Below are 20,153 nucleotides of genomic sequence, written 5' to 3' on the forward strand. Positions count from 1 at the left end.
GCTGGCAGAGAACAAGGACGAGGGAAGTCTTCCCAAAGGAGAAATGTGGCACATTGGTGTGAACACCACTGCAGCACAAAGCGACCAGGACAGTGCTGCCTGCGTGTCTGTCCTGTTGAGGCCCCATAAAAACTGAGGGGGACTGAAGTCTGCCTTCTGAAGTAAAGAAAAGGAGCCAGCACCCGAGTTTGCTGGTGGGGAAGTAGCATTTTCCTAGGCCTCAAAAAGGCAAAGCTGAAGCCAGGTGAGATCCCATGGGCAGTTTGAGCAGCAGCCTGCCAGCGGCATCGCACCACTGCGAGGCACATCCTGCCCAGCCGCGCTCGCGAGGAAATTGCCATCACTTCCTACGGCGCTGCCAGCGCCCAGCACCTCCCCCTGTACCGAAGAGGAGCCCGTACTCTGCACAAACTCCCCTCCTGGAGCTATGGGAGCAATTTTGCCACAAATCCGTCTCCTCTTCCGTGCAGTTGCAAAGGGGGAGAGGTTGCTGTAAGGGCCCCCCAGCACTGCAGCCCGACAGGAGCCCAAACCACTGGGCTCTGCCGCGCTCTTCCAGCAAGGTGACAGCACGGCCAGACAGAGCTTGGCTGGCGTGGTGTGAGGCACAGAGCGTGCCCCGGCTGCACACAGCGCTGTGCCCCGCCGGGCTGTGCACCGGCTCCCTGTGAGGGCGGCTGTGCACAGGGGGCTGGCGGGGCTGTGCAGTCCCATCCATAGCGAGCAGAGCCATGCCCAGGCTCAACCCTCAGGGTCCGTGCCCAGGGTCTCTGGAGGGGCCCAGGCACGCTGGTCTGTGCTGTCCTGTGCTGCCCTGGAGTCTCTGCGCGGGGTCCTCTCGTACGGTCCGTCCGGGGCCGTGTGTACGGTGGTCCCATCAGGCAGGCAGGGTCACGGGGGGTCTCAGCCCCGGCGGGACCGGACCCCCACCGAAGCTTCCCACGGCCCCCCGGGCCCGCCGGGGCCGCGGCCGCCTGCCCGCGCCGTTCCCCGGGGCCGCCCCTCCGGATCTGGGCGGGGAGCGTCGGCCTGCCGCCCCCTCCGGCCCCGCCGCCCCCTCCGGCCCCGGCCCGGCCCGGCCCCGGCCCATCCCGTCGCAGCCGCATGGGGCCCCCCGGGCCGGCCTGACCCCTCTCCGAAGCCCCTCTGCCCCCGGAGACGGGCCCTGCCGAGGAGCCGCGACGGGACCCCCCGGCTGCCCGTTCCCGGCCGGGACCTCCGGAGCTCGGAGAGACCCCCCCGGGCCCCGTCCCCAGGGGCAGCGGACCCCTGGAACCTCCCCGGGACTGCCCCGGCCGGACTCCTCCGACAGCCGGCGAGACCCCCCGACTCATCCCATTGCTGGAGCGGATACGCCGGCCCCCTCCGAGACCCTTCCCCGGGGCCAGGGACCTCCGAGGGCACGCGGTTCCCTCCCCGGGCCGCAGGAGCCGGCACCCCTGGGGACCCACCAGCTGTCCCCGCCGGGGCCGAGGACGCCTGGAGCCCCCCACGAAGGCCCCGGTCCCCCGGCCCGCATCCCCGCTCCCGGGCTGGCCCCAGTCCGCAGAGGATCCCGTTCCCAGGGCTGGGGGCAGCCGGGCTGCCCAGCGCCCCCCGGCTGAGTCGACTCCGAGCCGGCGGGGCAGCCGTGGGGTGTCGCGGAGCCCCGGGGGGGCTGCGGGACCCGGCGTCTCCCCAGCTCCATGGCGGCCAAGTGGTTCAAGGAGTTCCCATCCAACCTGAAGACGGTGTCAGAGAAGGCTCGGCCGGGAAGCGGGAGCCTCGGGAAGAGCCGCAAGAATTCAACCGCTGAGCTGGGGGGCTGCCGGGCGGCTGGGGGTGGCAAGGAAGGGGGCAGCCGGCTGTCACGGGACAACCTGCAGGGTCTACTCCAGGCTGCCACCGGGAAGATGCGGAAGAATTCTCGAGTGGAGGGAGGCACACCGGAGGGACCCTCCAAAACCTACATCAACCGCCTCATCAAGGTGGAGGCTTCCGAGAAGAACGGGAAGGGGCACCCCGGACCCCTGCCTGCCGGCCTGCCTGCCCCCGAGCAGGACAAGGGGAAGCCCCCCAAGACAGAGACGGTAAGGCAGGGACTGGGAGCCGGGGGCAGAGGGGAGATGTGGGGAGCGCGAAGCGCTGGCGGCTTTAACTGCTTTGGTCTCCGACTCATTAGCCTGGCTGACTTCATCCTTTTATCCTGCCCGGCTGCACTGCCTTTAAATTCCTTCAAAGCTGCCTTCATCCCAGCTGCCCTTCATCACCCATTCGGGGCTGGGGGGGTCGTCGGGCATCCTCATCATAGCCAACCTGACCCCAGAGCTCATCTGCTGGTTAAACAAAGGCTGATGTAAAGCTTTTCTGGGAAGCTGGTCTTTCACCCCTGCACAGCCTTGGGAGGACTGGGAGCCAGTCAGCAGGATTGCTGTCACCCAGAAGAGTCCCAGAGCTCCCCCCAGGCTCCTCACCATCACTGAGGGGCGTAGGCATGGTCTGGACTGCCCCCACTCAAATGTGCCACTGGGTGCATCTGGGGTTGTGGCACGGCTCCATTTACCCCAGATAAGCTGCCGTCCTTCCCTGGGGACCCCAGTGTGCCTATTCCTTGCCTGGCTCTCCTGCCGGGGTCCCCACGGCCCCCTGAAGCCAGAAATGCCTGTTCTCTGCCCAGGTCATCATCCTGGAGGATTACGCAGACCCTTACGATGCCAAACGGACCAAGGGGCAGCGGGATGCTGAGCGCCTGGGGGAGAACGACGGGTACATGGAGCCCTACGATGCCCAGCAGATGATCACAGGTATGTGCCACGTTGAGCCATGCCACAGCAGCACAGCTGGCACCACTCCCCAGCCGGGAGTCTGTGGCTGCCCTCGGAGCCACCCGGCGCAGGAGGCTCCGGGAACAGGAAAGCCGCTTGCCGCTTCCTGCGGCTGCGCAGGGCCAGATAAGGAGCGGGAGCAAGGCCGGACACTGACCCGTGCTGGCCGGCCCCTCAGCCGTGTCCGTGACCTGCTGCCATCACCCGACGGGCACATGTGGCCACTGCAAAGCCCTCGATGCCCCCCAGTCATCCCAGGGTACCACCCCCCAAGAGTTCCCAGTGGACGTGCACCCCAGCCAGCGACACCCCGGCTGGCGTGGCGACCGTCCAGCTGGCCACAACAACAGGAACTGACTGGGCCGGAAGCTGGAAATAAAAGATTTGCTGCTGATTTTTTTTTCCGTACGGGGCAGCCCAGGCTGTTCGGCAAGGACTGGCGCCGTGGGGAGAAGCAGGGGGCTGGGAGGGGCGAGCCCCTGGGGCGGCCTCCCGCACAGCGGAGCTCCAGCTTGGGGTGTAGCATCCTGCTGCCATGGAGCCCAGCTGGCCCCACTGGCGTGGGGCTGTGTCTGTGGCGCCAGCAGCCCCAGGGCTGGACAGCAGAGCAGGCGCCATGAGGATGGGCCCCTTCCTGCTCCAGCTCCTCCCGAGCTGGCTCCCAGCGGGGCGTTGCCGGCATGGAGTCCCCAGCACATCCCTCACCGAGGACTGGTAGTGGGACTGAGGGGTCTCAGGGGACACACAGACCCATCCCTGACCCACCATCCCTCTTCCCCACAGAAATCCGTCGTCGTGGCTCCAAGGATCCCCTGGTCAAAGCCATCCTGCTGCTAGACGGCCCTGGAGAGCCTGGGGAGGGGGGTGCCAAGTTGGATCTTGCCAAGAGGCTGGGGGGCAAGGAGCTGGCAGGGAAGGGGCCACAGCTCTATGACACCCCTTATGAGCCTGGGGAGGGGGTGGCCGGGGGGACCCCAGAGCGCAGGGTGAGGGCTGGTGATGGGCGCCTGCCCGAGAATGACGAGCGCCCAGCGGGGGAGTATGAGCAGCCCTGGGAGTGGAAGAAGGAGCAGATTGTCAAAGCACTGTCAGGTAGGGGACAGGGACAGGATGGGAGTGAGGATGGGGGGAAGGGACTGACGTGGGATGGGAATGGGGGTGGCAACACGGACAGGGATGGGGGCAGCCTTTCTAGCAGGGCTTGTCACAAGAGGACAAGGTGCAATGGGTTTTAACTATAAGGGACGCTTTAGATGCAAGAATTTTCTTGGGCTGAGGGTGGCAAGGCACTGGCACAGGCTGCTCAGAGAGGTGGTGCCTGCCAGGTCAGGTTGGATGGGGCTCTGAACAACCTGATGTAACTGAAGACGTCCCTTCTCATGGTGGGGTGTTTGACCAGATGGGCTCAGACACATGGTGGGAGAAGGACTGGCAATGGGGGAGGTGCTGGGGACGGGGATGGAGATAGGGATGGGGATCAAAAGTGGAGGTGGGGCTTTGGGGGCTCACATCTTGTCCCTCCCAGTCCAGTTTGAGGGCTCGGAGCGTCCTAAGGAGGAGACGCTGCGGCAGCATCTCCGCCAGAAGAGCTGGACCCCCAAGATGCTGAAGCCGGCGGGCACCGAGCACAGCGAGGGGGAGCGGGTGGACCCCGCCCTGGCCCTGGAGAAACAGCCGTGAGTAGCGAGGCCGATCCACGCGTGGGGAGCGGGGCGAGGAGGGATGGGGTGCCGCATGTTTGGCACGGCTCACGGCCCTCCCTGCGCCCCGCAGCTGGTTCCACGGGGCCATCACGCGGGCTGAGGCCGAGAGCCGGCTGCAGCCGTGCCGGGAGGCCGGCTACCTGGTGCGCACCAGCGAGACGGGCAGCGGCAAGTACTCCATCGCGCTCAAGTGAGTGTCGGGGTGGCCACAGAACTGGGGGGTCCCGGGGGTTCCCACCCTGAGATCGGGTGATTCCCCACTCTGGGGCGCTGCTTCGGCGGGAGCTCCCCCGGGTTGTTCACGCCAAAAACCCCGATGGGGAGGAAGCACCCCTTTCCCGAGGGAGGGCGCCCCCCGAGCCGCGGGGGGACCCAGGTATCCTGGTGCGAAGCTGGGGCGGAGGGGGGGTACGGCGTGTCCCCCTCCCCGGCACATTGTCGGGAGCGCCAGCGGCGTTTCCTTCCTGAGGAAGTGCAGCCCCTGGAGCCGAAACAATCAGAGCGGGACGGGAACAAACAGGGGTGGATACGGCCGCGGGGCAGGCGGGCGCCGGGGGGCTGGCGGCAGCACTGATGCCTGCTGGCCGCCAGGACCAGCCAGGGCTGCGTCCACATCATCGTGGCCCAGACCAAGGACAACAAGTACACGCTCAGCCAGGCCAGCGGCGTCTTCGCCAGCATCCCTGAAGTCGTGCACTACTACTCCACTGAGAAGCTGCCCTTCAAGGGGGCTGAGCACATGGCCCTGCTGCACCCCGTCCACTGCAAGCTGCATTAGCGTCGGCCGGTGCCGCCCCCGAGTGGTCTGCGACCCCCACCCCTGTGGCATGAGACAGCGATGGGGGCACGTACCACGGGAAGGGTCCAGTGAGAGAACCCCTGTCATGTCTCCAGTCCTGAAGGGACCCCGCTCCTGGACTCCAGCAGGGCTGGATTTGTCCCTTTTGCTGGGACAAGTCCTGACCACCCTGTGCCAGAACCGACTTGTCACGGGGCTGCCCACGTGCCCGAGCTGGGGGCACGCAGTGAGACTGGGATGTGTAATGATCTAGTAAAATAAACTTGTTGGCTGAGAGGGAGCAGTGGTCCTGGGGGTCTGGGATGGGCCTCGTGCTGGCAATCACCAGTTTTGGGGGCCAGGGGTACTGGGGCTCCCCCAACAGCACATCTGCATCCTGCCAGGCTTTTTATAGCAGGGGCCCAGCAGAAGGGAAGAGGAACACTGTCTCCAGGGTGCCTGAGCACCCTCTTCCCTCGACCTGTGGTTTCCTGCCCGGGTGCAGCTGCAGCTCCCCGGGGTGTTGCACAACCCAGCACGGGGTGGGCAGTGCAGGACAGAGGAGGCACGGCTGGGGGTGCAGGGCAGGGGGCTGTGGCAGGAAGGCATGCACAGCACAGGGGGTACGGCCTGGGAGGCACCAGTGAACCACAGAGCACAGCCTGGGGTACATGGTGGGGGGCATAGTTGGAGTACAGAAAGGGAGGGGGTGAATGAAGTGGGGCTGCAACCCCCACTGGAGCCAGTGCCAAGCAATGGGGGGGCTGCAGCGACCCCTCTGCTACCCCATTCCTCCCAGCAGCCACTCCAGTATAAATCCAAAGCATTTATTTGAGCCACATTGTCCTGTTTCTCCAACATATGCTTTAAAAAGGAGCAGAGGTATGGGGCTGATCCAGCCAGGCCCTCCCTCCCCGACCCCCGTGGCACTGTAGGGATCAGGCCCTTCCCTGCGGGACCCCAGACCCGGTCCTGGGCCAGCTCCCAAGCTCTGGTGCAGCCATGCTTCCAGCGCTGTCACTCCTGGCCATCCCAGCTTGGCCATGGTGTTGAAGGTGCCCCCAGGACTCCGTTTGAGTTTTTCCCAGCTGCTTCCCCATGGGGGATGGCATTGATTCTCCTCCTCAGAGGCTTGTCCCAGCCACAGAGCCACCAGGTAGTGGGGGTGAGAACTGCTCCCATAGCTACATCAAAGCCCTGGGACCCCCCCCATCCAACCCCCAGACACCTGCCAGCATATTCAGCCCCTGGCTACTGCCCTGAGGAGGAATAATCTGCCTGAGTTGTGTGGAGCACTCCAGGGGCTGAGGGGGCAGGGTGTGAGAGCAGAGGGGTATCACTGAGTGTGGGTGGAAGTAAGCTTAGAGGGACCAGCATGTGCTGCCCCTCGCCCTCTGGCTTGGTCGTCTCCTGCCCACTCGTCCACCACATCTGCCTGTACCTGCAGGGGAGAAGAGCAGCTCCAGGTTAGGGAGGGGGCAGACACAAGCCCCCTGGACCAGCCCCCCTGGCACTCACCTCACCACAATGCCAACAAACAGGGCGATGCCAAGGAGCAGACTGCCCCCGGTGACCAGGAAGGCATAGGGGGATGCCACAGGCTGGGTGCTGGATTCCATGACAGACCCTGACAGAGAGAGAATGGGTGGGCTCATTGTGAGGATAAGGGACCTGGGTGTCCCTGCCCCCCAGCCCCAGTGCAGGAATCCTTCCTCACCACGAGCACCATTAGTATCATCCTCCCCGAAGAGGTTGGGGGGCAGTGTCACCCCATAGGCGCCATCCTCTGTGGGGACCTGCAAAAGGTGGGGGGCACAATGGGACAGGTCAGCCCTCATGCCCTGGTGTCCCCGTGTCCCACATGGGGACAGGAGACCCCTTGAGGAGTGTGTGATGCTCAGACCATTGTTACCTGTGAGCTGAAAGGCTCCATTTCAGAGGTGAGGTCCCAAGGGTCTGCAGAGTGAGGGGTGAGTATGAGACTGGGAGAGCCCATGCTGAGCCCCCAGCCTCAGGGCCCCACGTTCCCCTCCTACCTGTCCAGGGGGTACCCACGGCCTCCTGGCTCCACTCGCTCCACGTGCCATGGCCGAACTCATCCTTCGCCCTGACCTGCACCACGTGCCTCATCCCGCGCCACGCGTCACGGATGTCGAGCCAAGTTGTTGTCACCTGATCCACCTGGAGGGGACACAGCGCTGGGGACAGTCTGGCTAGGGACAAGCAGCATGCCAGCAGGCGGGGTCTCACCTCCATGAAGGTCGGGGCAGGCTCGGGGCGGTAGCGGACCTGGAAGCGGAGCCAGTAGAAACGGGGGTCCCAGGAGGGGGGGTAGGACCAGTTCACCTGCAGCCGCTGCGGCGCCTTCTCCAGAGCCTCCACCGTGACATTGACCGGGGGGTCTGGCTTCACTGCTGGGGAAGCGGGGGCTCAGGGCCTCGCACTGCACCCTCGGCCACCCCAGCTCCCAGCAACGGGCAGCACTCACGGACACCGCTGAGGGTGATGATCTTGTCTTTGCCGGCCGAGCCACCGGCGCTGTTGCTGACGCACGTGGACACCACCAGGGGTTTGGTATCATCAGTGCCAGGTGGCACCTTCAGCCGGCAAACGAACTTCCGTGCCTTGGAGAAGTAGCGGCACCGCTGCTCTGTGGCATTCTCAGCTGCAAACCTGCGAGGTCACAGCTCAGTGGGGGGCTGCAGCATGCTCTAGGCACAGGGCAGCCGTGGGGGACATGTCCTATGCTGTGGGGTCCCCAGCAGTGTCGGAAAAAGGGTCTGTGGGGAGGGATACATTCTGTGCCATGGGGTCCCAGGCAGCACTGGACAATGGGGCCATGGGGAAGGAACACATCCTGTGCTGTGGACTCCCAGCTCTCCATAGCTGCTAGGGAAGGGGTCTGCAGGGAGGCAAGCAGCCTGAGCCATGGGGTCCCAGATGGCACCAGGGAAAGGGTCCATGGATAGGGACATGTTCTGTCCTATTGGGGTCCCAGCCCATGGTGGATGCAGTGACAGCACTCACCTCCGCTTCACCCAGAGCATGGCCCGTGTCCCTGGGGATGGCTTCTTCTGCTGTGGCCACTCACACAGGACATCCTTGTCGTGGCTCCGCCGGTAGCAGAAGACCTGGGGAGTTTCAGGGGGCTCTGCAAGGCAGGGAGGTGCTGGGGGACAGGGGCCATCACAGGCAATGCTGCGAGGGACATTCCCACCCCAGCGTGGACCCACCTGCCACCAGCAGCCGCAGGGAGCGCAGCAGGTGGCTCCCCACGGAGCAGCTGTAGTGCCCAGAGTCCTCGTAGCGCAGCCGCCGCAGGAGCAGCGTGTTTCCCTCTGCCAGCTGTCGTCCCCAGCTCCCCTCTGCCCCCTGCTCCTCCACCTGCCACAACACCGTGGCATTTGCAGGCACCTCGTCCTGGCAGGTCAACGTGATGTTGGCTCCCAGGTGGCCCAACACCGTGTCCCGCGGCAGTCCTGAGGAACAAGAGGGGACCAGGCGATGAAGATGAGACCCCAGGCCCGATGGGTGGCCCTGGAGATGGAAGGCACCCGATCATCTGCTCTCCATGTCCGGTGACTGCTGGGGGTCAGGGCACTGAGCTGGAGAGTGGCAGCGGCTCCTCACGGTGTGGAGGGGTCTGCTGGCAGGGAGCACAGCTCAAGGAAGGTGGCACACTGGGACCGGTGGTCCCGGGAGTCCCTGGGTGGGGGTCAGTCCAGTGCCAGAGGGGTTAAGCGACTGCGCTGGCCGGCAGCCCGGGTGAGGCCTGGGCAGCGCTCCCGGCTCCCTCCAAAGGTCAGCGGCCAGCGTGAACTTGCTGTTCCCTTCGGCTCCTGCTGCTGGGAACGCAGGCAGCACCCACCAGCAGCCGGGACACAGCACCGGGACAGGACACAGCCCGCGGGACACAGCGCCCGGGACGGGACACCACCGGGACACAGCACCGGGACACAGCACCCGGGACGGGACACAGCACCGGGACACAGTGCCCGGGACACAGCACCGGGACACAGTGCTCGGGACAGGACACAGCACCGGGGCACTCGGGACGGGACACAGCACCGGGGCACGACACAGCACCCGGGACGGGACACAGCACCCGGAACACAGCACCCGGGACACAGCACCAGGACACAGCACCGGGACACAGCACCGGGACACAGTGCCCGGGACACAGCACCGGGACACAGCACCCAGGACACAGCACCCAGCCCCAGCCCCCAGGGGTGCCGTACCACCAGCCGCCCCCCTCCCCGGGCCCGGCTGAGCTCCCCTGGGGCAGGCACGGAGCCGCATGTGTCCCCTCGCCGAGCCCGGACCCACGAGGCCCAGGTACGGACAGAGGCTCAGGGCCACCCCCGCTCCCGCCCTGCCCGGTGCCGGCCGCACTCACCGGCGGGGCCGCAGGGCCGCCCGGCGGCGAGGTGGAGGAAGAAGCGGAGAGGGAGGAGAAGGAGAAGCGGCCCCGGCGGCCGCGCCATGCGCCCAGTCCCGGGTAGGAAAACATCGGCGGCGGCCGCGGTTGTGAAAGCGGGCGGGGGCGGGGCGGCACGTGCGCCCGGGGCCGGGCGGGCCGACACCGCCCCCTCCCCGCTGCTCTGCCCCGCGTACAGGACACGGCGGGATCTGCTCAGATTATTTTCTTTTTTTAAATAAATTTAAAAAAAAAGCTGTTTTGGGTTGTTGGTTTGTTGTTGTTTTGGGTTTTTTTTCGCCTCAAGAATCATAAAATGATACCATCCCGCCAGACAGAAACCTGCCATAGCCTACCTCTATCCGTGGCCCCTCCACCAAAACAACCCCAAAACCCCCCAAATCCCCTCCAGCCCTCGCCAACACCCGTCTTAACAAGCTCCTCTTTGGTATCGCGTCCCTGGGACCCCAACAGCCCAGAGACCCCCCAGGGTCCCCCACTGCCCACCCACACTTCAGCAGCGCTCAGTCCCTCAAGGCTGGAGAGGAGGAGGATCAGGGAGGAAGCAGAGGCCGAGCGTTGCGCAAGACCACGCGTGGGAGTGAATCACGGCAGCCGCCAAACCCCAGCCTCCCTGTGGCACAGAACACTTCCCCTTTCCGAGCCAGCACCCACCGTCCTGGGGAACTGAGGCAGGGGGACAAGGAGGGTGACCTTCCTCCCCCCGTCTCCCTGTACCCAGCCAAGAAATGAATCGCTCTGTAAACTCAGAGGGTTTTTCCCTTACCTTTTTTGTTTGTTTGTTTTGGTTGCTTTTCTTTTTTTTTAAGGGGGGGTATTTTTTTCCTTTTTTTTTCTTTTTTTGTTTATATAAAAAAAAGACACGTGGGTGAAGGCCAGGGAGAGGCCACAGTCCTCCCACAGCCCTGCACCTCTGGTACGATACATTCATGTGCGATGGGGCGTCTGCACTCAGTGGAATTGAATACTGATGGAGGAGTGAGCGGGGGGTGGGGGGGGCTGATATGATGACATCCATCCATCCATCCATCCATCCATCCATCCATCCATCCATCATCCATCCATCCAACCATCCATCCATCCACCCTCCCCGGGTGTATTTTTTGGCTAGAAGGCGACAGTCCAGACTCCTCCAAACCTCAGCACTGGCCCCCACATCACCTCTGCTCCTACCATGGGACCCCACTGACAAGGGGCTTTGCCCTCCCCAGGGCCAGGGCAGAGGAGGGGAGCCCCCAGCTGCATAGGAGGGGATGTGACCCCCTCCAGCCTCACACCCTGAGAGTCTTGTCGGCTGCGCCACCGGGGCTGCCAGCACTGCTGCCCTCGCAGCCCTTCTTCTTCCGCAGAGTGTCAATCCAGCTGGCGCTGGGGCGGGGGGCAAAGCTGGAGAGCGCCAAGGAGCTAAGCCGCATGTTCTTGCCAGACATGATGAGCTCCCCAAAACCCTCCTGGTGGGAGAAGGCGTAGCCAGAGCGGCGTGAGCCCGCACGCCCTGCGTGCCGCATGCACCGGTGCTGCGTCTTCTGCTTCTTCCGTACCAGCTGAGTGTAGCGCACCTGGGGACACAGGGCAGGGTCAGGGCCCTGGGGAACCACCTCTCCTCAGGGCTGGGGCCCTGTGACCGCTCCTACAGCCACGCGCTCTCACCGTATCAGAGAGCTCGGGTTTCAGGTCCAGCTTAAGGAAGCGAAAGGCCACAACGGGCACGATACAAACTACGGCGGTGAGGGCGATGGTCAGCCAGACCGTGGGCTGGGCCAGCGTGTTCTGCGCGTTACCTGGGGAAAAGAATGAACCCGCTGAGGGCTAGGCCAAGGCAGCACCCTGCTGGGGTGGGGAGCACAGGGCACACAGGGACTCACCCACAAAGCGGAACTGGTTGGGGAACATCCGGAAGAGGCCGTCGCTGTGCATGGTGAAGAGGATGGCGAAGTAGGCGGCCAGGCTGCCCCAGATGAAGAAGTGGTTGATGGCTGTCCAGAATCCTGTGTCTAACCCGATCTAGTGGGGGGAATGCAGGAAGAGACAGGGCTCAGGGAATGCCTGAGGTGCCCCGAGGGTCTGGGGCCGAGTAGCCACATCCCCACCTGCACACTGACAACGATCACGAGGGAGGTGGCGACAGTGACGGCGAAGGACTGGTAGTCGGCCAGCTGGGCACCGTCATCACGGGTGGCATCAGCAAAGACACCGTAGGGGATGAAAAACATGAGGATGGAGGTGTAGATGCCCTGGGCAATGCAGATGAAGAACTCCCGCTTGTTGAAGAGCAGGTTCAGCTGCCCAGGCTCGTAGAGTTTGGGGTACTCCATGCTCCGCTGCTCTGGCACATCCTGGGGGCACGGGCACCTCCCTTTAGCCAAGGGCAGGAGCAGGCTCCACCACAGCCCATGGAATGACAAGGACAGCCTGACTCAGGCACCCAGGCAGCCCTTCTTCCCACAGGGTGGGTACAGACTCCTCACTACCCCCCGCCATACCTGGTCAAAGACACCCATGGCGAGCACAGGCAGCGACGTGTAGACAATGTTGTACAGCGTGATGAAGTACTGGTCATACACTGTCTGTGTGGAATAGAGCACTCAGCAGGGCACAAGACCTGCCCGCCCTGTGTCCCAGCCAGCCCCCGAGTCCCTGTGCCCACAGCTGCAGGGACAGGAGAGCTGTCTTCAGCCCCCCAGGACTGCCCACCCTGACCTCAGGCTCCTCACACACTGCATGCTGGATGCCAGGCTGTGTCCTGGCTCAGGATGAGTCCCCACAGGGAGTCCATGGACCTGAACACACTTCAGAGCCGAGGAGCCCTGCAGGAAAACCCTCCCCAGCTCCCAGTGAGAAAAGCCACCAACCCACCTGTGCTGAGAAGCCGCAGAAGAAGCCAAACCAGAAGTGGACCATGGTGAAGGCGAAGTTCTTATAGAAGAAGTAGCAAAGAAACTTGCACATGCGCAGGTAAGACCAGCGCCCATGCACCAGGAGCAGGCGCTGGAGGAACTTGAACTGGGAGAAGGAGTAGTCGGAGGCCAGCACGGCCTGGATGCCTTCCTGCCCACTGATGCCCACCCCAATGTGGGCAGCTGTGGAGGGAAGGAGAGATACGTAAAGAGAGGGCTGCCAGGAGCACAGGGGGGAGAGCAGCACCCCCAGCACAGGCACTTTGTTCCTGTGGGGCACAGAAGGGTGAGGACAGAAGCTCCCACAGGCCCCAGGATGGTGCACGGGGGTGGCCTGTCTTCTCCTGTGGTCCCCCAGATCCCAGGCCTTACTCTTGATCATGCTGACATCGTTGGCCCCATCCCCAATGGCCAAAGTGACGGCTTTCTTGTACTTCTTCACCAGCTCCACCACCTGGGCTTTCTGCAGGGGTGTGACACGGCAGCAGATAACAGCCTTGCAGGCACACGCTGTCTCCAGGAATTCCACCTCCATGTCTGCCTCCAGTGCATGGGCCTGCAAGGAGAGCAAGGGACAGCTGGGATCATGGTACACGGTCAGGCACAGGGCCTCGTCCTGCCTGGCACTGCCAGGGCCCTACCAGGCTGTGCCCGTTGATGACCAGGGCGTATTCGCCTGCAATGGCTTCCAGCACAGAGGTAAGCTTGGAGGAGAGTTTCTCCTGGTAGGAGAAGCCATTGCACACAGAACGTGATGCATCCATCATCTTCTCCCGGGCTTTCCTGAGGAGAGAGAGGGCACAGGGTTCCATCTCAGGGCTCTTCCATAGCTCCAGCTCCCCCAGCTGCAGCTGTGCCCCACGCTGGCACTGGTTCTGTGACCTCTGCCCCCCAACCCTCACCTTAGCTCCTCTCGCACCTCCAGCACAGTGTGGCCTGTGACCACAAACACCTCTGTCATGTCATCTGTCAGCATCTTGCAGGAGTAGCCGATGTTCACAGCTGTTTCTGAGGATAGAAAATCAAGGGCTGAGCCAGAGTCCATTCAGGAGAGAGCAGTAGGGATCCCAGGCAGGTGGAATCCAGCCCACAAATATTCTCATCTCCAGCCACTACCTCAGCCACGCCTCACCCTGCTTGTCCCCTGTCAGCACCCAGATCTTGATGTTGGCCAGTGTCAGGATGGCAATGGTTTCGGGGACCCCCTGCTGCAGTTTGTCCTCGATGGCTGTGGCTCCAAGCAGCTTGGGGACCCAAACGGGTGGGAGGTCAGCAGGGGCTGCCCCCAGCCACCACCAGCCTCAGCCTCCAGCCCACCTACCATCATATCATGCTCCACCTCATCGTAGAGCCGAGCCAGGTGATCCTCACGGGCCTCAGGGGCACTGCCAGCTCGATGCAGCCGCTCGGACCAGTCCTTGTAGTAGCTCTCCTCCAGGTCTTTGTAAGCCAGCACCAGCGTCCGCAGCCCCTCACCAGCGTACTCCTGCAAGCAGTCAGAGCTGGGTGTGCTGGAGACCCTGATGGTGTCCCCAGACCCCAGCGGTGCTCCTAGGACAGGGCACAAGCCCAGCTCAGGCTCCTGGGCAGCCACTCTTTCCTCCCCACGCTGCCTGCAGGACCCTGCCCTACGCACATTGAGGTGGTCGGTGGTGACGCTGGTCAGGTCCTGGTTGAAGGGGTGCAGCCGCTCCAGCAGGATGGTGTCAGCACCTTTGCAGTACAGCCGGATCTTGCCCTCAGGGCTGCGGACTGCAGGGAGGAGGGGAAAAGATGCCTGGCTCAGGGGTGCAGGAGCAGGTCCCGCTCTGACCCCCAGCCGCCAACCTGCTGATGCCTCCACAGCGTTGGACTGGTCCCCCAGCACACCACAATGAGCCCACGTGGCCCTCCCAGCCCCCGTGCCGTGCCCAGGACCGCACCGATGACAGACATTCGCTTGCGGATGTTGTTGAAGTCCAGGATGGCCAGCAGCTGGTAGGTGATGGCCTGACCCAGCTCCTGCACTGTGATGGTCTTGGGTGTGCGGGACCGGAACACAAAGCCAAAGTTTCTGGCAGCCGTGACCAGCGCTCCCTCATCTGGGGACTGTGCCTTGTACAACAGCTCCCCTGTGGACAGCATGGGGGTCAGTGACAGTGACAGTGTCTTGTGACCCACAGGGACAGATCCTGCCCCACGCCTACCTTCACTCTTCTCCTCGGACATGACGGTGTGACAGAGCGAGAGCAGGCGGAAGAACTCGTGCACGTGGAGGTCTCCCAGCTTGACAGCTTCCAGCAGGCTGGGGTCCCAGAACTGGAACCGTGGGTCCGCCAGTGGGTTGAAGGAGAAGTCTACTGGCTCTGGCCTCTGCAGGGGCAAAATTGGGGTTACCCCCCATGGCACTTAGCATGGGCAGGTACCACACTGACAGCACCCTTACCTCTCCCAGCTCTGCCTTGTGACCCAGCATGTCCTGCACATCACCTGCAAAACAGGGTATGGAGTTAACTATGACAGAGACCCAACACCAACACCATGGCAGCTGCTGCTGCCCCACAATGCTCTCGCTAAGCCCCCCTGTCCCCTGACTGCCCCAAACGCAGGTGGGGAGCCCCAGCCTGGCTCTGGTATCTGGTGCTCACCATAGCTGTGCCCGTTCACAGAGCACTTGCTGAAGACCATGATATTCTGGGTGAGGGTGCCAGTCTTGTCAGAGAAGATGTACTCCACCTGCCCCAGCTCCTCGTTGAGGGTGGTGGTGCGGGCTTCGGCCGGCGTCCGGCGCTTGGCACAGTACATCTTCTTGTCCCAGTTGATGAAGTAGCTGTGCCCAAGCCGGATCACCTCAACGCTGCAGGGAGGATGGCTGGTGTCACTGGGGCAGGGCAGCACGCTCTGCTGAGCCAGCGACAGGCAGACACATGCCCACCCCAGACCCTCAGTACCCTGGGCACTCCAGCACCCCGGGTGTCCCCCACAGCTTTCTAGCTCCCACACCCTTCCCAGGGGCTGGCCTGCAACCCATTCCTGCTGACAGCCACCGCTAAGCCAGGGCTGGGGACCAAGGCAAGGCACCCAGAGGGAAGCCCATGGGGCTCCCCAGGCATCTCACACACCTACAAACCCTGAACCCCTCCCAAGCCCACAGGGCAGACAGCAATGAGTGGGAGGGGTGGAGGTGACACATTCTTACCTCGGGGCTAAGGGTGACAGAACCCATGCTGGGGAACGAAAAGAGAGAGAAATTAAAAGAGAGAGAGAAGGGGACAGTGCAGGAGCCTGGGAGCTGCAGGAGGGCAGAGCAAAATAGCCAGCGTGCAGCCAGGGCAGGGAGAGACGAGCAGCCAGACACACACAGCCGGGGGGGCTCTGAGGGACCTGTGGGGTCCTCAGGTCTTGGGGTGTCCCTGAAGGCAGACATGGCCTGTCACCAAGACAGTAGCCCACACCCACCCACAGAACACACTGTTCTGCTTGTGGATTTCCATCCCTGTCTTCCCTCCCCAGAGGGCACCCCTAATTTCTCATACACCCCCTGCCCAGCCCCTCTGCCCCCTGCCCTACCTCACATAGAGCGAGATGGGCACCACAGTGTTGAGGATGATGATGTAGGACCAGAAGGAGAGGAAGCCAGAGAAGAAGGCACTGTGCACCCCCTCGTCCCAGGGCAAGTAGATCTGGAAGCAGACGCCCACCTCGTGCTCCCAGATGGCATTGCCAATGGCCAGGATCACTCCCATGCATACCAGGAACCCAAAGATCTGGGGACAGGACAGTACATCAGAGCCCTGACTGGGTCAGAGCCAGGGCTCCCAGGATCTCCCTGCTGCATACCCAGAGCACCAGCGTGTTCATCAGCCGGTCGATGCTTGTCCGCTTAAATTTGGTCCGGCCGCTGTTCTGCATCAGTTTTGTGTCAGGTCCTGGGGAGCAGGAAGGCATCAGGAGGTGTCTTTCCCTCCCCTGTGTGCAGCACAGCAGCAGCTGCTGCCTCAGCCCACCTGCAAAGATGACGAGGCCAAAGCACCACTCAGTGTTGCGCAGGACGCAGCCCCGCAGCAGCATGTTCTGGTTGCTCAGGGGGTACTTGTTCTCGTTCCAGTACAGTGTCCCACCAAACTTGTCCAGCTTGTTGTTGGGGGGTTCACAGATCACCTCACCTGGGTGCACAGTACGGCTCAGTTGGGACTTGCCTTCTCCATAGGGCCAGCTCCATCCCAGTGCTCCCAGCACCATCCCTGGCTCCCCAGAGATCCGCTTCGAGCCAGAATGACAGTGCCACGTGGCTGGTCCTTGTCTACCAAGGGTGACAGAGGAAGGAACGTGGGGGCTGCCCCGTGGCAGAGGGCTGGGCACAGGCACTCACCATCAAAGCGAGCCAGCTGGCTGGTGTCCCCCAGCTCCGCGGTGACGGGGATGGCCTGACGCACCTTCATGTTGGTCTCTCTGCAGGCAGGAAGGCACCACATGTGGGTTAGAGACAGCCTGGCAGGGAGAGCCTTTGCAAGTGCTGCCCAGCAGCTCCTGCCCTGCCTGCAGCCCACTCTCACTCCCAGCTCTTGCCCTCCCTGGCCCCCCAAGGCAAGGAGGGACACCTACCCATCCAGCTCTGCAGTCTCTATGTAGCATAACCCATGGGGTTCACTGCTGGAGAGGAGGAGGAGGTCAGCCTGCTGGGAGAGACTTGTGAAGGGTTGTGCCAACACTGGGGCTCCCCCATGCCTTCCTCATGGAAGCCCTTGGATGTCCTTGGAACTCCCTGGAGCATCTGCAAAGGCCATCCCTAACCCCACGTGTCCTTTGTACCTGAGCCTAGCCACCATTGCTCCAAGTGCCCAGATCCTCAGAGTTCAAAACATGGCTCCACTATGGCCCCAACTCTCCAACCTAAATGCAACTTCCACGTTGGAAGTCCCTTATGTCCCCACCCTGGGCAGTGGCAGAGGAGCACAAAACGAAGTCGGAGTGGTACCAGCCCCTTCCATGGTCCCTGTGTGCCAGCCACCCTGCTGGAACCATACTTGTCTCAGGGCTGCACTCACCGCCACAAACTGGTTGTTCTCCAACTTGATGATGTCTCCAACACGGACGTTCATCCACTGCTCCTGCCGAAGGCTGTAGAGGGGACAGCAAACTGTAGTCAGGCAGGAGCCTGCTCTGCCCACTGCCACGTCCCACAGGTCCCTGGCTCCCTGTGTACTGCTCTGTGCCCGTGACACTCACACTCCACCGATCAGGACCTGAGACTGCCGGTTGTTCACCTGGTTGTCGCTTTTATGGCGGAACTGGGAGCAAGGGGAAGAGACAGCAGTGTCAGCCTCTTGGGGATGGGGTCCTGTGCTCCCCCCCATCTCAAATGCCATGGCCCTGGACACTGCACCCTTGCACAGCATCCCAACCCCCTGCCCAGTGGGCAGAGAGGCGCAGGGGGAACCACTCACATAGTCATCGGTGGCATCTTTGACAGCTGTGATGGTTAAGACAAGAACCAAAGGCACGATGGTGGTAAACCAGGAGAGTGAAGAGATCTGAGGAATCAGCTGGGGACAGGGAACAAGAAATTACACAGGAACCAGCCAGCCCCAGGCCCATACTGCCCCTGCTGGAGGGTGCCAAACCTCCCCACTTCCAAAGTATGGCACTACTTGGAGCCCTCCCATATGTCCAGGCAGGGAAGGACTGCACTCACCTGCAGGATGAGGAGGAAGAGGAAATAGGTGTTGGCCACTTCCTGGAACTGCTCGAAGAGGTTGACAGGCAGGAAGGTGACAATGTTGTACTTGGAGGTCTTGATGCAGTTGCTCTAGGGACAGCATGAGGCAAGAAAGGGGTTTACAGGCTGCCGAGGCCCCATAGCCCCCCAAGATGAGATCACTCTGGAGGGCCGGGGCTGTGGCTCACCATGTTCTTTTGCCATGGTAAGGGTAAAACTCACGGGAGGTCAGGCTCCCGCTCCTGTGCTACCTCTGGCAGCTTCCTTGGGAAGCCAGTTCCTCAGGCTCAGTCACCAGCCGGTACCCTGGGACCAGCCTCCTCCAGCAGCAGCACCTGGCCCCCACAAGGGTGACCCCAACCCAGACCCCCTTCTCCCCTCTCTGCAGCCAGCTCCAGAGCAGCCAAGGATAACCTCCAACGTGGGGGGAGGTCAAGATGAGCACTGCCCTCCCCTGGCACCTTCAGAAGCTGCCCCATGATCCACACTGGGATGCGGGACCAGGCTGGGATCTGGGCGGAGCCGGAGGGTTCTGGACCTTGGCCAAGGATGGGCGGGCTGAATCCTCCACATGGAGTGCACTGTGCCCGGACAGCCCCAGCTATATTGGCATTCATGTCATCAGCACCACGTTTTCAGGGACAAACATCTATTTTGTAGTTATAATGCCTCCCCCACTCCTCACCCCCCCCACCGAGGTGTGGGTGATTCAGACCCCAGCCCCACAGACCTGCCCGAGGACCCCGGGAAGGGGTTCAGCCCCCCCTCACTCACTGCGTACTGGAACTTCTCGTTGTACTCCCGCGCGTTGGCTCGCACTCGACGCTCCTCCTCTACAACACAGCGCCCTGTCACCCCCATGCACCCCGACACCCCCTGTATCTGCAGCCACACAGCCCCAGGACCCTGAACCCCGACACTCCAATCTCCTCTCCATCCTGAGAGCCAAAATCCCAGAAGGCAGGGAACAGGGAGTCTCCCCAGCTGTGTCATGTGGTCCTGTGCTCCCCCATGCCAGGACCTGTACCCCTGCACACCTTGAACCCCAACCTTGCTTAACTGCACCTCCACTCCCAAATTCTGCATCCCCAGATGCCCCCAAGCCTGCACTGCGAGACCCCCAGCTCTACTTACCTGCACTCCCAGAGCCCCAGATTCTGCATCTCCCTGCTCCCCCAGCTCGGCACCCCGAGGTCACCGGACCCTTCCAGCCCAGATACTGCATCCCCAGAGGACACCTCTGCTCCCTCAGCCTTGCTTTGCTGCATTCCTGGATCCCCAGTCCAGCACCCCAACCCTCCGAGGTCCGCACTCCCAGCCCCGCTTAGCTGCAGCCACGGCCCCCATCTCTGCACCCCCGGCCCCTTTTCTGCTCCCCCGCCGCAGCCATCCCGCACCACCCGCCCCGCCGGGGTCGCGGACCCGCTGCCACCTCTCGGACATCTCCCGGGGCACGGCCCGAGCTGCCGCCGCCGGCCCGGCCCTCCCGCCCCACCGCGTTACTGGGGCAACGGCCGCACCGGGGCCCGAGCGGGACGGACCCACCCGGGCTGCAGCCGGGCCTCTCCCGGGCCCACCGCGGCCCCGCTTACCCGGGGCTCGGCGGGCCGCGCACCGCTCCATGTCCCGCGGCCCCGCAGCCCATGGGGAGCGGGCGGGCGGCCGGGCCGGGCCGGGGCCGCTGCCTCTGCCGCCGCCTCAGCTCCCCATGGCCGCGGCGGCGCCGGTCGGCGGCGGAAGTGAGGTGGGGGGCGCGGGGAAGCGGCGGAGCGCGGCCGCGGGGCTGGCCCACGCTGCGGCCCCGGCGGCGGCCTGGCCAGCGGGGCGGCTCC

General features: G+C 63.4%; 3 protein-coding genes across 12 annotated transcripts; 1 reads left to right on the forward strand and 2 right to left on the reverse strand.

The window, feature by feature from the left end:
* The first annotated feature begins 1,677 nt into the window (after positions 1 to 1,677).
* SHE (Src homology 2 domain containing E) lies at positions 1,678 to 5,580 on the forward strand. The gene is made up of 6 exons (XM_041464876.1): positions 1,678 to 2,069; positions 2,657 to 2,783; positions 3,588 to 3,896; positions 4,330 to 4,480; positions 4,578 to 4,697; positions 5,099 to 5,580. Exons 1-6 carry the CDS (start codon positions 1,686 to 1,688, stop codon positions 5,283 to 5,285), a joined length of 1,278 nt encoding a protein of 425 aa, XP_041320810.1. The 5' UTR covers positions 1,678 to 1,685; the 3' UTR covers positions 5,286 to 5,580.
* A 518-nt stretch (positions 5,581 to 6,098) lies between these two features.
* On the reverse strand, positions 6,099 to 9,932 carry IL6R (interleukin 6 receptor). Of its 8 annotated transcripts, none has more exons than XM_041464871.1 (10): positions 9,685 to 9,930; positions 8,519 to 8,764; positions 8,313 to 8,454; positions 7,774 to 7,958; positions 7,536 to 7,699; positions 7,322 to 7,466; positions 7,198 to 7,241; positions 7,003 to 7,081; positions 6,804 to 6,912; positions 6,099 to 6,726 (listed from the first exon to the last, which is right to left on the reverse strand). In XM_041464871.1, the coding sequence occupies exons 1-10, from the start codon at positions 9,770 to 9,772 to the stop codon at positions 6,537 to 6,539; spliced, it is 1,392 nt and encodes a 463-aa protein (XP_041320805.1). In that variant the 5' UTR covers positions 9,773 to 9,930; the 3' UTR covers positions 6,099 to 6,536. The 8 variants fall into 8 exon arrangements, with proteins under 8 accessions (XP_041320805.1, XP_041320807.1, XP_041320806.1 ...); XM_041464873.1 differs by having other exon boundaries at positions 8,313 to 8,436; positions 9,685 to 9,928; XM_041464872.1 differs by having other exon boundaries at positions 7,536 to 7,696; positions 9,685 to 9,925.
* Positions 9,933 to 10,480: 548 nt separating this feature from the next.
* Positions 10,481 to 20,049, reverse strand: ATP8B2 (ATPase phospholipid transporting 8B2). 3 transcript variants are annotated; one of them, XM_041464904.1, is made up of 27 exons: positions 19,914 to 20,049; positions 19,096 to 19,154; positions 18,298 to 18,411; positions 18,050 to 18,148; positions 17,832 to 17,893; positions 17,651 to 17,723; positions 17,208 to 17,281; positions 16,975 to 17,054; positions 16,610 to 16,768; positions 16,443 to 16,531; positions 16,173 to 16,369; positions 15,251 to 15,459; positions 15,049 to 15,092; positions 14,810 to 14,975; positions 14,546 to 14,734; positions 14,260 to 14,375; positions 13,963 to 14,109; positions 13,756 to 13,867; positions 13,526 to 13,631; positions 13,265 to 13,406; positions 12,996 to 13,179; positions 12,583 to 12,806; positions 12,210 to 12,293; positions 11,817 to 12,062; positions 11,592 to 11,730; positions 11,377 to 11,507; positions 10,481 to 11,285 (listed from the first exon to the last, which is right to left on the reverse strand). In XM_041464904.1, exons 1-27 carry the CDS (start codon positions 19,942 to 19,944, stop codon positions 10,998 to 11,000), a joined length of 3,564 nt encoding a protein of 1,187 aa, XP_041320838.1. In that variant the 5' UTR covers positions 19,945 to 20,049; the 3' UTR covers positions 10,481 to 10,997. The 3 variants fall into 3 exon arrangements, with proteins under 3 accessions (XP_041320838.1, XP_041320836.1, XP_041320837.1); XM_041464902.1 differs by having other exon boundaries at positions 13,945 to 14,109; XM_041464903.1 differs by having other exon boundaries at positions 13,945 to 14,109; positions 17,208 to 17,278; positions 19,914 to 20,048.
* Positions 20,050 to 20,153: the final 104 nt, after the last annotated feature.

This window comes from Pyrgilauda ruficollis, unplaced genomic scaffold (assembly GCF_017590135.1).
Source record: "Pyrgilauda ruficollis isolate IOZ18807 unplaced genomic scaffold, ASM1759013v1 scaffold185, whole genome shotgun sequence".
Taxonomy (NCBI): Eukaryota; Metazoa; Chordata; class Aves; order Passeriformes; family Passeridae; genus Pyrgilauda; species Pyrgilauda ruficollis.

What these genes read in the sequence shown, in the direction of transcription:
- ATP8B2 (XM_041464902.1), bottom strand. Translation starts at nt 19,944, where the DNA reads ATGGAGCGGTGCGCGGCCCGCCGAGCCCCGG. An exon ending in CAGGTCCTGATCGGTGGAGT is followed by an intron (nt 17,724 to 17,831) that starts GTGAGTGTCACG and finishes TCCCCTCTACAG; the next exon opens with CCTTCGGCAGGAGCAGTGGA. An exon ending in CCAGCTGGCTCGCTTTGATG is followed by an intron (nt 16,769 to 16,974) that starts GTGAGTGCCTGT and finishes CTGTGCACCCAG; the next exon opens with GTGAGGTGATCTGTGAACCC.
- SHE (XM_041464876.1), top strand. Translation starts at nt 1,686, where the DNA reads ATGGCGGCCAAGTGGTTCAAGGAGTTCCCATCCAACCTGAAGACGGTG. An exon ending in CTGGCCCTGGAGAAACAGCC is followed by an intron (nt 4,481 to 4,577) that starts GTGAGTAGCGAG and finishes TGCGCCCCGCAG; the next exon opens with CTGGTTCCACGGGGCCATCA. An exon ending in AAGTACTCCATCGCGCTCAA is followed by an intron (nt 4,698 to 5,098) that starts GTGAGTGTCGGG and finishes GCTGGCCGCCAG; the next exon opens with GACCAGCCAGGGCTGCGTCC.
- IL6R (XM_041464867.1), bottom strand. Translation starts at nt 9,772, where the DNA reads ATGGCGCGGCCGCCGGGGCCGCTTCTCCTTCTCCTCCCTCTCCGCTTC. An exon ending in CATCACCCTCAGCGGTGTCC is followed by an intron (nt 7,700 to 7,773) that starts GTGAGTGCTGCC and finishes CCGCTTCCCCAG; the next exon opens with CAGTGAAGCCAGACCCCCCG. An exon ending in TGGAGCCTTTCAGCTCACAG is followed by an intron (nt 7,082 to 7,197) that starts GTAACAATGGTC and finishes CACCTTTTGCAG; the next exon opens with GTCCCCACAGAGGATGGCGC.